At 40.5% G+C, this 15,520-nt stretch overlaps 1 protein-coding gene across 6 annotated transcripts in view; it reads right to left on the minus strand.

Moving 5' to 3' along the window:
• The window catches only part of dlgap1b (discs, large (Drosophila) homolog-associated protein 1b), a 183,070-nt gene that overhangs the window by 28,324 nt on the left and 139,226 nt on the right, over positions 1-15,520 (minus strand). For all 6 annotated transcript variants that reach the window (XM_077244396.1, XM_077244398.1, XM_077244399.1 and 3 more), the window contains one exon: positions 12,903-13,149. In XM_077244396.1, the coding sequence (XP_077100511.1) occupies positions 12,903-13,149 (247 nt within the window). The remainder of the gene's footprint in view (positions 1-12,902; positions 13,150-15,520) is intronic.

Genomic DNA, 15,520 nt, shown 5'->3' on the forward strand with positions numbered 1-15,520 from the left:
TTTGTTAAAACTGTCATTATGTCCTGACAGTAGAATATGAGACAGATAATCTGTGGAAAAAATCAAGCTCCTCTGGCTCCTCCCTGTGGTCCTATTGCCATTTGCAGAAATACACCGCTCCCGGTCAAAAACAACCAATCAGAGCCAGGAGGAATGTCTTAGCAGTGTCAATCACGCTCGTGTACGCGCTGATCACCCCTCTCTTGCACAGCGCGAGCACGTACCATCGTTCGTGACTCTCCTGTTCGAACTCGTTCATCCAAATGAACAAATCTTTTTTTCGAGTCATTTCGTTCATTCAACGAACGAAATGACTCGAAAAAAGATTTGTTCATTTTGAACGAGTCTTTTTCGGAGTCATTTCGTTCATTCAACGAACGAAATGACTCGAAAAAAGATTTGTTCATTTGGATGAACGAGTTCGAACAGGATCACGAACGTGCATCACAGAACAGAGCAAGGCGAGCATTTGTGCTTATAAAACTTAAAGTTTTGTATTTATTTTTGAAATGACAGATCGTTTCGCTAGATAAGACCCTTATTCATCGTCTGGTATCGTTTAAAGCCCTTTGAAGCTGCGCTGAAACTGTCATTTGGTCCTTGAAACGTTTGTGTCCTATTGAAGTCCATTATATGGAGAAAAAGCCTGGAATGTTTTCATCAAAAACCTTCATTTCTTTTCGACTGAAGAAAGAAAGACATGGACATCTTGGATGACATGGGGGTGAGTAAATTATCAGCAAAAGTTTTTTTAAAAGTGAACTAATCCTTTAACGTTATCTTACTAGCTATTTATAACTTATAGAAAGAGCGCAACGTTATAAAGTTAGATGTATTGCAAAATACATAATGATTTGAGGACCAAGTTTATAGTCAAAGTATGGGCAGGCCATAGTCAATGTTAAGCATATTGTTGATGTTTCGTCCCTATTAGTGAATGTTCCATAACTGTTTATAATCCGCTGTCATCGGTGGTCCTGCTTACTAGCCTGCGCGTTCACGGCAGGCTCCGCTGTGGGGGAGGAGCTGTGGAGGGAGGGATGTAGCGTAGCAGAGAGCAAGGGGGTTGGACCTATAAGTTGTGCTTGTTCAAATTTTCAGGCTTAGTCAACATTTTCTCAAAACTCCCTACTGCAACTTTAATGTCAGCGATGAATCAGATCTTAGAGAGCTCACAAGTGCTCATCTGGGGCTGGACATTCCTTGTAAGCTAGAGGCATGAAAGCATTATATCCCATTACCCCGGAGAAAGAAGCAGACAGAGAAAGAGAGAGATGGACAGAATAGCAGATGATGCACACAAAAAGAGAAACTCTCAGACAGACGGGGAGTTCTAATCCTTTAATGCCATGGAAATTACATTTAGATCAAAGCTGCTAAAAGGACAAATGTGATACGCACATCTGTGAGTGTGTCTGTCTGTAACTTAGAATATTGGAAAGCTGTAAGACTATGAATTACTTCCTGGTTACCATTTACATTTCTTTTTACTTATAGTTACTTACTAGTTCCCATCCTTAAATCTTATATGTTATTTGTTTACAAAGAGCAAGCTATATTTTAATTCAGGGACTTGTGGAATCCATTTTATTTTTTCACAAATTCTGTGTTTTATGATTCAACATTGATGATTGAACACAAATTCATCATCAAAACTGGTCCAATAAAAAATTAATTCATAAACGTGAACAATTTAATCATTTTTTTAAAAATGTAAGCAAAGGAAAATATAGCAATTAATAAAAACATAGCATTATTTATTTATTTTTGCTGCGCAACAGAACTTGTATACTGTATTATTAAAAAATGGATGAAAAAAATATCGTGTGTACCCCCTCTTACACACACACACACACACACACACACACACACACACACACACACACACACACACACACACACACACACACACACACACACACACACACACACACACACACACTCGTGACCAAAGGGAAATCAACAACTAAACTATAACATGCACATATACACAGAATAAACTCATTACTACATACGCTCAAGAGATTTATGCTTTCCGTGAACACTGAAGATTTTTTTTGTCCTCATAGCTCCTTATGATCGATTTCTTCTGCGACATTAAGTCAATAATGTGTGTTTTTGTGTAGTAACAGAGCCTGAGGAAAAAATTCGGTTGTGCTTGTGTTTCATTTAGTGTACATCTATATAAAACATTTTGGTTGTTTGTTTCCATCATGTCAGGTCATGTGTTCAATGACTCCTCATGAAGGCCGTTCACATTGACAGTGATTTAATTGCTGGAGGTCGGCGAGCTACTGTACTTTGTTGTTTTTCTGTCAGCATTTCAGTGCAACTGCTGTTTCCAACTGCATAATGAGGTGGATCATGTGATCAGTCCACTGTTTGCACTCTCACATCACGATTCATTTGCATAATGTTTCAAACCCAAAAGTGGCGTAGAGGTTGCTTAACATTTCGTCACCGACAATGCCATGCTGCCTCAAATCTCCAACTCTCATTGAAAATAAATGGATTCTCTCTCTCTCTCTCTCTCTCTCTCTCTCTCTCTCAATCTCTCTCTCTCTCTCTGTCTCTCTCTCTCTCTCTCTCTCTCTCTCTCTCTACTCTTCACTCTACAGGAGCAAAATAGTGGAGTAAGGGGCTTTTTACATGACACCGTTTTCCAACTAAAAACATTTTAAGCGTTTTGGCCGTTCACTTACACGCCAACAGTATTTTGGGGGCCTGAAAACGCAAACTTTTGAAACTGACATTCAAAGTGCAAGTTTTTGAAAACGATACTGTTATTGAATTCACATAAACTACAAAAACGAGAATTTGTGAAAACAGAGACGCAATACATGCGTATTTTGTGTTCAGTGGAAAAGTCTTCCATGTCTGCAACTTTCACTACACCAGAGATGTTTGTGAGTCTTTGTTGACTAATAAACTTAGAAAACTATTAATAATTAATATATAACTTTTAGTGACAAATAAAAGAAACAAATAATTGTGTGTTGTATACATAATTATTTTTAAAGCAATGTAAAAAAAAAAAAAAGAAAAAGCAAAAGCTTTAATGAGACTTGGGTTTATTATACAGTACTGTTCAAAAGTTTACGGTCAGTACATTATTTGAAAAGAAATGAATGCTTTTATTCAGCAAGGATACATTAAGTGTATCAAAAGTGACAGTAAAGACTTTTACATTATTACAAAAAAATTATAAGTATCACGGTTCCAACAAAACTATTAAGCAGCTTAACTGTTTTCTCAATGATTTCTGAAGGATCACGTGACAGATACTGAAGACGAGAGTAATTATGCTGAAAATTCAGCTTTGACATCACAGGAATGAATTACATTTAAAAAAAATATTTAAATAGAAAACAGTTATTTTAAATTTGAAATATTATTTCCTAATATTACTGTTTTATTTTGATCAAATAAATGCAGCTGTGGTGAGCAAAAGACTCTTCTTTCAAAAACTTTCCATAGAATGCACAACATCTGTAACACTTAATTTTCAGGTGACGTAGTTACACGATACTACATGTACTTACTAGTAATAACAGTAAATTAAACCAAACCCTAACCGTAACTCTATAGTAAGTACATGTAGCTAATTAATTACTCAATACTTATTTGAGTAAGTACAATGTAACTACGTCACCTTAAAATAAAGTTTAACCAAAAATTCTATCCTAAAACTTCTGCATAGTAGTATACTCTATAGTGTGTTAATATAAACAATGAAAATATTATTGGTAGTTGTTGGTGTATTTTTAAGACTATAACCCAGAAACTACATGACATTAAAATGTCATGTCTGGAATTTTTATTGAATTGATTAACAATCTTGTTTAAGGGAATAATGGCCAGCAAAATCAATGAAGTCTTACCTAATTCTAAATGACTTTTCTTTTTTCTATTTTTTTTATACCTGAGATTAAAGCTTGGCGAATAAGAGTTTTTAAAAAAACACACACATGGGACAGGGTTGATAATGGTTGATAATCTTTTTTTTTTTACACAGAAGTCATTCCCCAAATCCCCAAATCTCATATCCATCCATTATGTTCGTTTCTGTTTCCTCTTTCTCATTCTAATTTGTCTCAACAGCTCTTTTGCTTTTTCTCCGGCTGTCCTTCATCCTACTTGTCTGTAAATGTTTTTAATTAGCTGACTACGACCCCGATGACAGTATGACGAGGAGAGAGAATGAGACTCTCTAATCGCTGTAATTAAACAACACGCCGCACGAGAGAGAAGGAGGAGAGAGACCTTGGCTCTCCCTATTCATACAAGATGAAGTGACAAAGAGAGTGAAGGATGGATAGAAGATAAAAATGGAAGGGAGGGAAATGGCAAGATTGCACATTTTTCAATGATAGCAGGAAGAATGTATGGAATTTCGGAAGTCATTTACAATTGAATACTTATATACAACAGCTTCAGTAACACGGTATATATTTATTCATATACTTTACTTGAAATTCCCTTTTAGTCACTCACGTTCGACGTAGTCGATGTGTCAACTGATTGGGATAACACTGTTATCCTCGAGTATTGATAAAATGAGCCAATGCACACATTGGCATGCAAGCTTTGCATCCACACTCCACCCTGCAGCGCGGGTATAAATACAGAAGTGGATGCATGCACCACTTGTCTTTCACTTCGGAGCCGATCGGTCTTCATGACGGTGTCTCTGTAGAGTGTTGATTCATTCAACAAGCGAGTGTGTCGGTGCTTCTTTTGGAAGTCTCTCCCGGTGCTGGTGGTTCTACAGCGTGAGTGCAGCTGTAGTCGCGAGCCTTCTGAGCTCTCAACTCCTGTTTTAACAGCATTCCTTTTTGTGTTTGTTTGTCTGACAGCTGGTTGAGGGTGAAGAAAGTGTTCACTGGTACAGGCCGCACCATCCCTGTCAGTGTTGCCGCGATCATTCCCCTGTATGCTCCGTCACTGGTGAGAGTTTTCATTTCCTGAAAGAGCAACACGGGTGCGTTTGCGTCTTTTCAAGATGTCATAACACCCGTGCGTTTCTGGATGCGGCAGTTCCCTGTCCCCCTCTGACGGTCACAATAGTTGCAACACGTGTTTGGGCTTACAGCACGCTGAAGCATCTTTTGTGGATGGAATATGACCTCATTGCAGGAATATGACCATCTCGTGTTGAGATCGAGACTCGCCTTCGTCCGCGAAGATGCAGTCCCTATTACCACGCTCCACCCTAAGGTGCCGTGTGAGATCGGAGGATCAGAGTGATGAGCGCGATGGTCCCTCTGTAATGGACCGACCAGCTGTTTCATTTGGGGCCCCTCCAGAGGACAGGATGCAGATTGCAGCATCAGAGGGTGAGTTGACCTCTGGAGATGATAACTCGGCTGCTTTATCTCCCCCTGGGAGTGGCTTCCAGCCAGATCAAGAGATGTCAGCTATGCTGAAACGGGCCGTCCAGGCTGTCGGGCTCGCGTGGAATCCTTCACCGTGTCCCGAACAGTCTCAGATTGATGATTGGTTTCTCGGGGTGGGCCGCGCTGGTTCTCAGCCCGCCGTCCCCCATACAAAAATTTTATATATGGCCATACATGTACTTAGATTTTAAATAACATGACATATATCTATACAAATATTTGACTTATCTGATAACACAATATATGCCTGCAACATATATGAACATTTATGTGTCCAAACATATGAAGAAATTACTTGAGTTCATCCATGTATGATACCACTAGGGCTGGGCGATATGGCCTAAAAAAAATCCCTGATTTTTTCACAAAAAATCCGATTTACGATTTAAATCGATTTTTTTCTCTCCCTACTTAAAATCAATCTGCAGATGACAAAGAAATTGTTCAAAACAAGTTTTAACTTTATTTTGTTTTAATATTCCCTTCTGGGATTTGATCTCCATTAAAGTGCAATCAGAAACAACAAGCCAAAAAGACAAGAGGGCAGGCCCTGTCTTTGAAAACAATGAAAATGTAACATAAAATAAAATGGGTGGATTGGGATTGGGGGGATGTGTAAAAAAAAAAAAAAACTTGCATCACAATAAGTGTATTGTGATTGTCAAATTATTTGGTAACTAAATATAATTGTATTAAGTTTACTGGTTTGCTACTGTTTTTATTATTGCTTAACACAAATTTCACAATTTCAATTCAATTCTTGTGATTTGATTCTGATCTTGATTCAATATAAATTCCTTTGGATAAATAGGTACGTAGTAGCTACGTACTACTACCTAAGAACTATCGTACTACTATCTAAAAGTAGATACGTTAATGTGTTAATTGTTCTCCCAAAAAAAAAAATCACCTAATGCTGTAAACGTAGAGAGCCCTGTCAGCTGGTATTATTAAAGGTTAAAACTAACTCAAATTAAATATAATGCTTTTTTTATTTTATAATGCGTCTAACTAACATGCATGCTATGGGTCATTAAAAGCCATCCTGAGGTAAATATAACATTACGTGGCATATGTTGTTCTCCAACTGTTTTATGGACATCTTGCGGTTGAAAAACACTGATGGATCGATTTTATTACATCTCGATAAGTTTGTAGTAAAGAGTAACAGATGTTTGGTTCACGTGCCGCTTGAACTGAGATCTGTCAGCGTTCTCTCACGTCACATTTACAAGCGCCAAAACGGTGTTTATTGTTTGAATTTTGTAATAAAACTGACAGAATCTGAGAGCTGAGAATCTGTTTCATATCGATAGTAACCTTCTCTGTCTTGTCTGTCGGTGTCAGTGTCCTCTTTGCTTCGCGTTTTTTCTCTGCGTGAGAAAATGGATGTGTGGCGTGAGAGCGTGTAAAAAGTGACAGAATTGCGTCTCTCACAGTGAACTCGAGAGAGTTGGCGGCCCTGCAGATTCAGCTTGTAAATGTTTACGGCGGGTGTGCTTCTGCTGCCGCGGTCATGCTCATTTGCCATGTTGTTTGTGTATCTCTATCGTGGCAAGCGCTGAGCCCGGTCGGAACTACAGGAGCCCAGAGGGGAGCGTCGGCGGTTGTTAAAGAGAAAACCGATTTTCATTCAAAAAAATCGGCGTAAACTACACATTCGAGTTAATCGATAAAATCGATTTATCGCCCAGCCCTAGATACCACATATCTGCATATATTACAGTATAGTCTTGGTTTCTCGCATATATGGACAACATTAAGTATAAATATGTGTCATACATATTTGTTTCCCACATATTTAATAAATGTATGTAAACATACATGCATGTGATACTGATGCATTGAAATAAGTACATATATGCATATATACATATATATGTCTTACATATATTTAACATTTATGTGCATATAAGGGAAAATATCTGGCACTTACATGAAAACGGCCATTTTTGCTATATTTTAAAATATATGTTTCATATTTGTCTATGTGTTTTATATATATGAATTTTGCATATATTCTCATATAGGCAGCAGACATACATGGGCACTGACATTATATATGTAATTTACTTATATTGACATATATTCAATTTCTGTATGGGCCCAGAGCCTTTCGTTCCCGAAGTGCATGAAGAGTTTGCCAGGTCATGGATGGCACCTTTCACTGCCAGAAATTGCCTGAGTAGCTCCTCCCCCCTCACTAACCTTGACGGAGGAGCAGTGAAGGTTTATGAGGCTATCCCTCAAGTGGAGCGGTCTGTCGCGGCACACTTGTGTCCGGTGGCAGCTGCCTCTTGGACAGAGGATCCTCGTCTCCCCTCTAAGGCCACGAGGGTAGCCCACACCATGCACACTTAGGTGAGCTCCGCACCACAACCGCCCTCTCCCTCCTGGGTACGGCTGTTGTGGCCTGCACAATCGGTCTGGCAATGTCCACCTTAGATGTCCATGAGTGCAATCGTTGGCTCAGCCTGGTTGATATGGTAGATGCAGACAAGGTTCGGTTCCTGGACTCCCCAATTTCCCAGGTTGGGCTGTTTGGTGACGCGATGGAGAACTGCGCCCAACAGTTCTTTGCCTCCCAAGCGCAGACGGAGGCCATCCGGCATATCCTGCCCCGGCGGCCTGCTGCTGCCTCCCCCCGCCGCCAGTGGCAGTTCCTCCACCTGTTCATCGCAGAGGGCACGCCCCTGTCGCTGCTCCTGCTCCCGCTGGACCTCTGCAGTAGCCTCCACCCAGGCCTCAGCGTGGAGCCAGCCGCAGGCAGGCCGCACAGCCTGTCTCAGGCGCTGCCAAACCAGGACGCAAGCGGAAGACTAAATGTCCATGAGACAGGCCATTTTTGAATGCGGCTGGGGTGCCACGTACATCGGGCATGCTGTAGCAGGGATCTGGACGGGCCCCAAACTGCATTGGCACATCAACTTTCTCAAGTTTCTCAAAGCACCTTGCTTTGAGACGCCTCAAAAAGCCGCAGCTCGGCAAGCATGTAATGGTCCGTAGCATCTGAAGCATCCGAAGTCACTTTGTGCAACTTATATTACCGGCCTGCTCAATCGTGCCGCCGACAAGCTCTTACGACAGCCTGTGGCCCAGGGAGAGTTGAGACTCCATCCCCAGGTAGTCCAGCCATTGCCCATTGTTTTACTCCCTGACCGAGGGGACCCTTGGCACGGATGCACTGGCACACAGCTAGCCCCGGGGCCTCTGCAAGTATGCGTTTCCCCCAGTGAGCCTTCTTGCACAGACATTGGACAAAGTCAGGGAGGAAGAGGAGCAGGTCGTGCTAGTTGCCTCTTATTGGTCCAACCGGACCTGGTTCCCCGAACTAATGCTCCTCTCGACAGCCTCTCCCTGGCCCATTCCTCTGAAGGAGGACCTTCTCTCTCAGGGATGGGGCAACCGTATGGCACCCGCGTCCAGACCTCTGGAAACTTCATGTCTGGTCCCTGGACGGGATGCGGAGGTTCTAGGTGATCTACCACAATCAGACGTAGATTGTCTTCTGTGAGAGCTTCCTCTATGAGGCATGCTTATGCCCTGAAGTGGAATCTGTTCGTTGAGTGGTGTTCTCTCCACCGAGTAGACCCCGAAGGTGTTCGATCGGTTCCGTGCTTTCTTTCCTGCAAGATGGGTTGGAGTGAGGGCTGTCTCCCTCCACCCTCAAAGTGTATGTTTCCTCTATTGCCGCACATCAGGATGCAGTGGATGGGAGATCCGTGGGAAAGCACGACCTGATCGCCAGTTCCTGAGGGGAGCCAGGAGACTGAATCTTCCTCGCGCACCCTCTATACCCCCTTGGGATTTATCTTTGGTGCTGACCGCACTGCAGAGACCTCCCTTTTAGCCACTGCTGGCAGCTGAGTAAAAAGTCCTGTCTTTAAAAAAAGTTATCCTGCTTGCTTTGGCCTCCATTAAGAGGGTAGGGGACCTGCACGCATTTTCTGTCGATGAATCGTGCCTGAAATTTGGGCCAGCTAACTCTCACGTCATCCTGAGACCCGGCCTGGATATGTGCCCAAGGTTCCAACCAATCCCTTTTGGGACCAGGTGGTGAACCTGCAAGCGCTGGCCCCGGAGGAGGCAGACCCAGCCCTGGCTTTTCTCTGTCCCGTCCACTCTTTGCGGTTATATGTGGACAGAACGTAAAGCCTCAGGACCTCAGACCAGCTCTTCGTCTGTTACGGAGGCCAGCAGAAGGGAAAGGGTGTCTCCAAGCAGAGGTTGGCCCACTGGATAGTGGTTGCCATTATCTTGGCGTATGAATCCCAAGATGCACCTTGCCCACCTGGGTTGCGAGCCCACTCCATTCGTAGTGTAGCTGCTTCCTGGGCGTTGGCACAGGGTACCTCGCTGACAGATGTTTGAAGAGCTGCGGGCTGGGGGACACCTAACACCTTCGCTACATTCTATAGCCTACGTGGCCAGCCGGTTGCTTCCCCTGCGCTCTCTTCACATAGAAGCCAGTCTACTCAGTAAGCCTGGTTCGAAGTGTCGGCTTGCTTCGCCATTCCCCTCCTATTGACCGTATATGTGCGCTATTCTTGCTCCAGTAGAGTTCCTCTTTAGCCGAACCCTGTTGAGTTCCTCCACACCCTTCGGCAACGGACATGGCGGAGCGTTCGATGCCAGGCCTAACACTTGTGTGTACTGGTGGAACCTGTGCTAAGCTGGGTTCCATATGTTGTGATCCCTACGGCGATCCCATATGTGTATTATTCTACGGTACTGCTCCCTGCAATGAGCCTGTGTCTTTCCCTTGGCAGAGCCCACTCTGTTGTCCCTGTCCGGTGAGTCTCCCCCTGTTAGAGGCTGTGTATCCTCCGCATGTTACCTCCCTACGGGCAGGATGTGGCTTCCCAAACGTATTCCTTTCTAAAAAAAGGGCATGCTTTCCCAGTGTTATCCAAGTCTGACTGAGTGGGTCTTGCGGAACAGCAGTGACTTCCCTGGCCTAAGCCCTGTCCCATCTCCGCCTCAATAATGCGGGGGTATCAGGATGCTTTTGTTTAGGCACTGGAAGGTGTTTTAATAGGGATCCCAATCAGTCGACATGTCGACTATGTCGAACGTGAGCGACTGAAAGGGAACGTCTCGGTCCGTAGTCCCATCGCCACTATTGCTGAACCACCGCTGACTCCGGGCTCCGCTCAGCTCCTCAGCGAAAAACAAGTGGTGCGTGCAGTACCCGAGCTGCAGGGCGGAGCGTGGATGCAAAGCTCGCACGCCAATGTGTGCATTGGCTCGTTTTATCAATACTCGAAGATGACAGGCTCCCTAAGCGTGATCCCAATCAGTTGACACGTCAACTACGTCTCCGTTCCCTCCTTCAGGGAACGAGGGTTACATACGTAACCGAGACGTTATTATGACTCAATGAAAAATATGGATTTTCAAGAACTAATGTAAAAAACCTTGAAATATCTAGATTAAAGGGTTAGTTCGCCCATTTAAGACATGAAGTTGTATGCAATCCTTACCAGCACTATAGTGCATACACACTGACCCACTCTGTTGTCACCTCCCTGGTCAGAGTTCTGGCCGCTGGAAGTTTTTCAATTAAGTACTCCCAGTTATTTTCCGGGGCCACAAAACTGCGTTTTTACGTGAAAAAATGATTTGCGTTTCAAAGCTTGATTAATTTACCACACAAAAAACACGCTGGTCAAAATTCATACCTCAGTTTTAATCTGCACTATTTTCTATCCATTTCTATCAATCCGCACTGCTGTCAACGTCAACAGTGCGCACGTTCCGTGCAGCTGTTGATAGCGCGACTCGCTGACAACATGTCTGACTGCGAAACTTCTGATGACGAAACCAATTTTAGCACAATGTCAGACGGATCACATGATGAAAGTAATTTTAGCACAACGACAAAGGGATACCTTTATGAACCGGAGTATACCGATGCGGAACTTCAGCAGAAGGAGATAGAACGGGAAGAGAGAGAGTGAGAGGACAGAGATGAAGTTGTCCAAGTTGATGCTGGGCCCACAGCTGTAGCAAGAACCAGGATGAACGACAAATGGTGGTGCACTTGTTCAAATTGTCAAGTTATGCCAACAGAGGTTGAAAGCTATTGCTGCGACGAATGGGAACTCATCATGCCACAGATGCAAAACCTATCGATTGACGAGGAGGCCAACGCACTGTCTGTCTGCATTACATCCAATGACGTTTTCCCTGCAATGCTAAATGCAGGTGTCCTGGAGACGTTCTTCTACGTACCTAAAATCAATTGGAAAAAGCGACCCAAACCAGCTGGACTTGACGGTCAGATGTCGGCAGAGTAAGTGTGATCGCTCATGTTGCTTTGTAGTTTTTTATTTAAGAATTTCACGTTGTCTTGACCAGTTGGCTATATAATAGTCTATCTGACTGGATTATTATTATTATAATGAGTGGACAGTAATACAATTATTAATTAATTAACACACACGAAAATACTTTATTCTGGATATTTTAGCTCCCGCAGAGTAGCCGATGGCAACCAGCCAAAGCTGTCTCATAGTTATATTTGAAACAGGAAAACGATGGAATCTGAACTTTGATCCTGGCACATCCTTGTGGTCACAGCCTGGGAATTTACGAGTTCGCACCATTGTTAATTTAATACTTTTTACGTCGTTGTCAATCGATTGTGTAAACACTATGGAACAGCTGATCGGAACGTGCGCACTGTTGACGTTGACAGAAGCGCAGATTGATAGAAATGGATAGAAAGTAGTGCAGATTAAAACTGAGGTATGAATTTTGACCGGCGTGTTTTTTGCGTGGTAAATTAATCAAGCTTTGAAACGCAAATCATTTTTTCACGTAAAAATGCACAGTTTTTAGGTCCCGGAAAATAACCGGGAGTACTTTATTGAAAAACTTCCAGCGGCCAGAACTCTGACCAGGGAGGTGACAACAGAGTGGGTCAGTGTGTATGCACTATAGTGCTGGTAAGAATTGCATACAACTTCATGTCTTAAATGGGCAAACTAACCCTTTAAAACGCATGTGTTGAGTTCTAGGAAATCTTCATTCTTTGTGTAATCTTTTAAAAAATAAACTAACATTTTTTGGCAAAAGTTTCACACTTCAGGTTATGAACACAAGGCCATTCTAACTATGGATACAAACTATGGAACTAACTATGGAACAAAAATTCTAAATATTTTCCGTACACCTTTAAAAGATGTAAATGTAAACTTCTCAGTCAGTCAAAGCCATAGTCACTTAAAAAAAAAAAAAGCTTAGACCTCTAATATTTTAAAAAGAAAATATTATGCTTTTATGATTAAAGATTAAAGATATACAAATAAACTTTAATGCAGAAATTTAAAACATCATAGAAGAGGTGCATTCAAGTCAGTGAATGTGAATTGCACTGCATTTCAAAAAACATAACATCCATTCACAAAAAACAGCGACATGTTATTGACCCTTTATAACCACTGATAAAACTTCAGTAATAATAGTTGTTTTAACAGGTTTTAGGTTTTAATGTGCTTGTACCTGTACTGCTCTGGATGGTTCTAACAGTAGTAGTAGTTCGAGGTGGGATGATGGCCTGACGTGCAGCTCTCTCCTCTTCTTCCTCCTGCGAGCAACCCTTTTCGATGGCCCGCACGTAACTGTGGCTCCTCATGCGGAAGCATCCGGACCCCGGCAGATCCAGAGCATCCAGGGCCTGAGACTCCATCTCACTGAACACACTCTCACACACGGCCTCGATCTGCCCATTCACTTCCACCTCGCTCACCTGCAGGGGGAGACAACGCGTCACCTCATGCTGTCACATAACTCCTTCACCATTCTGTCATGGGATCCATCGCATGTAGTATATATTATAAACTGTAGATCATAGAATGGATGGGCAGTTTCTGAATGGGCAGTTTCAAAATGTTAGCTCACAATGACTTTAAATCATTGTATTAAGAAGACAGAGGAGCCTAATGAGATCATAGGATTTTAAATGCTGCTTTTCTAAAGATCTAATAAAATACATTTGACTTTTCACACCAGGCTTAACCCTAGATTATGCCAAATTTTAGCCCTAGGCTGAGTAATGCTTCTACATTCTGAAATATGTTTTAGCATGACTTTTAGTACTCTTATGAGTTATGAAAACCTGCTTCAGAATTTTAAGTACCAAAGATTTGAATGAAAAAAGATGCTACAGGTAAGTATACTTGCAGCCAGACTAATTTAGTATACTTTAAGTGTGTTAATGATTAGTTAACTTGAAGTGTGCTATTTTGAAACAACTAATTTTGTACTATGTATATTTTAGTTGTAATTAAGCTCTAGTAAAGCATAACTTTAAGTGTATTACTGTGCTAACTTGGAACAACTTCAGGTATATTTGGTATACTTTAAGTATGTGCCTGTGTAGGGATACTACAAATCGCACACTCTTCAATAACAAATACACATTAATAAACAAATAACACTTAGCTATACTTTGTACAAAATACTATTGTATACTATAATGTGTTTTGAAACTATACTTTCAATACAATGATCACTTCCAGCACATAGTTAAAAATATATCTAAAATCTATTTTAAATAAAGTGCAAATAAATACACTTTATTAAATAAACAGAATTTTCACAATTTTTCTAAAATATACTAAAGTGCAATTACTTTAAAGTGTGTTAAAAGTTGTATTGTGAAAATAGGTTAAAGCATTATTTTAATATACTTTTAATATATTTAAAGTTAGTATATTTGCTATGTACTATTGAAAAAGGGAATATATTTCAAATACAATAAAGTATACTTTTTTTCACTAAGGTTGAAAAACCTAGATGTTTTCACTATAGTCAACTCATTCACTTTTAAAATGCAAAATTATTTGAAAATAATAAATACATTTGATCAATTCATTTATCTTTTTTTGTATAAATAATAATATAGCTATTGTTTGATTTATATTATTTATTTTTTGTAGACATATTTAACAATTAACAATAGAATATAAAACAATTTTAATAAAAATGTATAATGTATCTATAAATGATAAAATGTACATATTCTGTTAATATAATTTAATTATTTTAATATAATTATGTTAACATAATATATAATGTAAAATCCCCCTCAAAATCCCCTTTTTAAGTATTTCACATTCCAGGGTGCTTTGAGGCCATATCAGTGTTTTGAGTTTTGGAAAATGTCTTTTATTTTCAGAAATATGTTTTTGAATTTCAAGCATACATTTTTACAAAATGCAAAACAAAGAAAGTAAATCACAAAGAATAAAAAATCATAAGTGTATTAGTGTGTTTAAGACAAATCTTTGCTATCATTTTGTTTAGACCTTAACCGTCTGGTGCTGTAACAGGCATTTTGGAACAAATATTTTTTACGTTTATTTTATTTATATATTTTATTTTTTACCTCATCAGAATGGTACAAAACCTGGTAAAGGTTACTTGCTGTGTGAACACACACAAAAAAATCATGGACGAATCAAAAAGGTTAAACGGCCCGGGAAAAAATGACCGCATTTGTAAATGAACGGAAGACGAATTTCATCAATTGAAAACGTTTGGACCTGCGCACAAACAAATTCTTACCGAAAGCTAATTTTTTTAGATATCAACTTCAAATTTGGAATGCAGCTTTTTTAGATTTATGGCTTTGATTTTCTCACAGTTAGAGTAAAACGTGTTTTGGAAAATATATATTTCATATAAAAATTTAAAATTGTATTTATATGTATTTTTCATAATTTTTGTCATGTTTAAATTTTCACTTCAGCAATAATCTGCCAAGTGTCTTCATTCAAGAGACCAAACTTAAGTCTGTGGTCCAAAGCATTAAAGATTTCTAACCACTGAAATTTCACAATGTTTGAATTGTGAATCCTAAGCTGTCATTTATCATGTAGGGTAAATTTAACCCTCTAATAGCCATGCTGTTTCTTCAATGATAAGGGTTAAACACACGAATACAGATAATATACCAGAAAAAAGGAGTGCAGAGGGGAGGAAATCTGTACAAGTGAAAGCAATATCAGGTGTGACTGCATCACTAGTGCTGTTCTATACTACAGCAGTGTAAGAGATTACAGTAAGGAGAAGTGCGATTTACACAGAAACTTATCAGAGGAAAAGGTCTTGTGATT

Source organism: Siphateles boraxobius, unplaced genomic scaffold (assembly GCF_051911475.1).
Source record: "Siphateles boraxobius isolate OS27281-9 unplaced genomic scaffold, OSU_SipBor_1 26, whole genome shotgun sequence".
Lineage (NCBI taxonomy): Eukaryota > Metazoa > Chordata > Actinopteri > Cypriniformes > Leuciscidae > Siphateles > Siphateles boraxobius.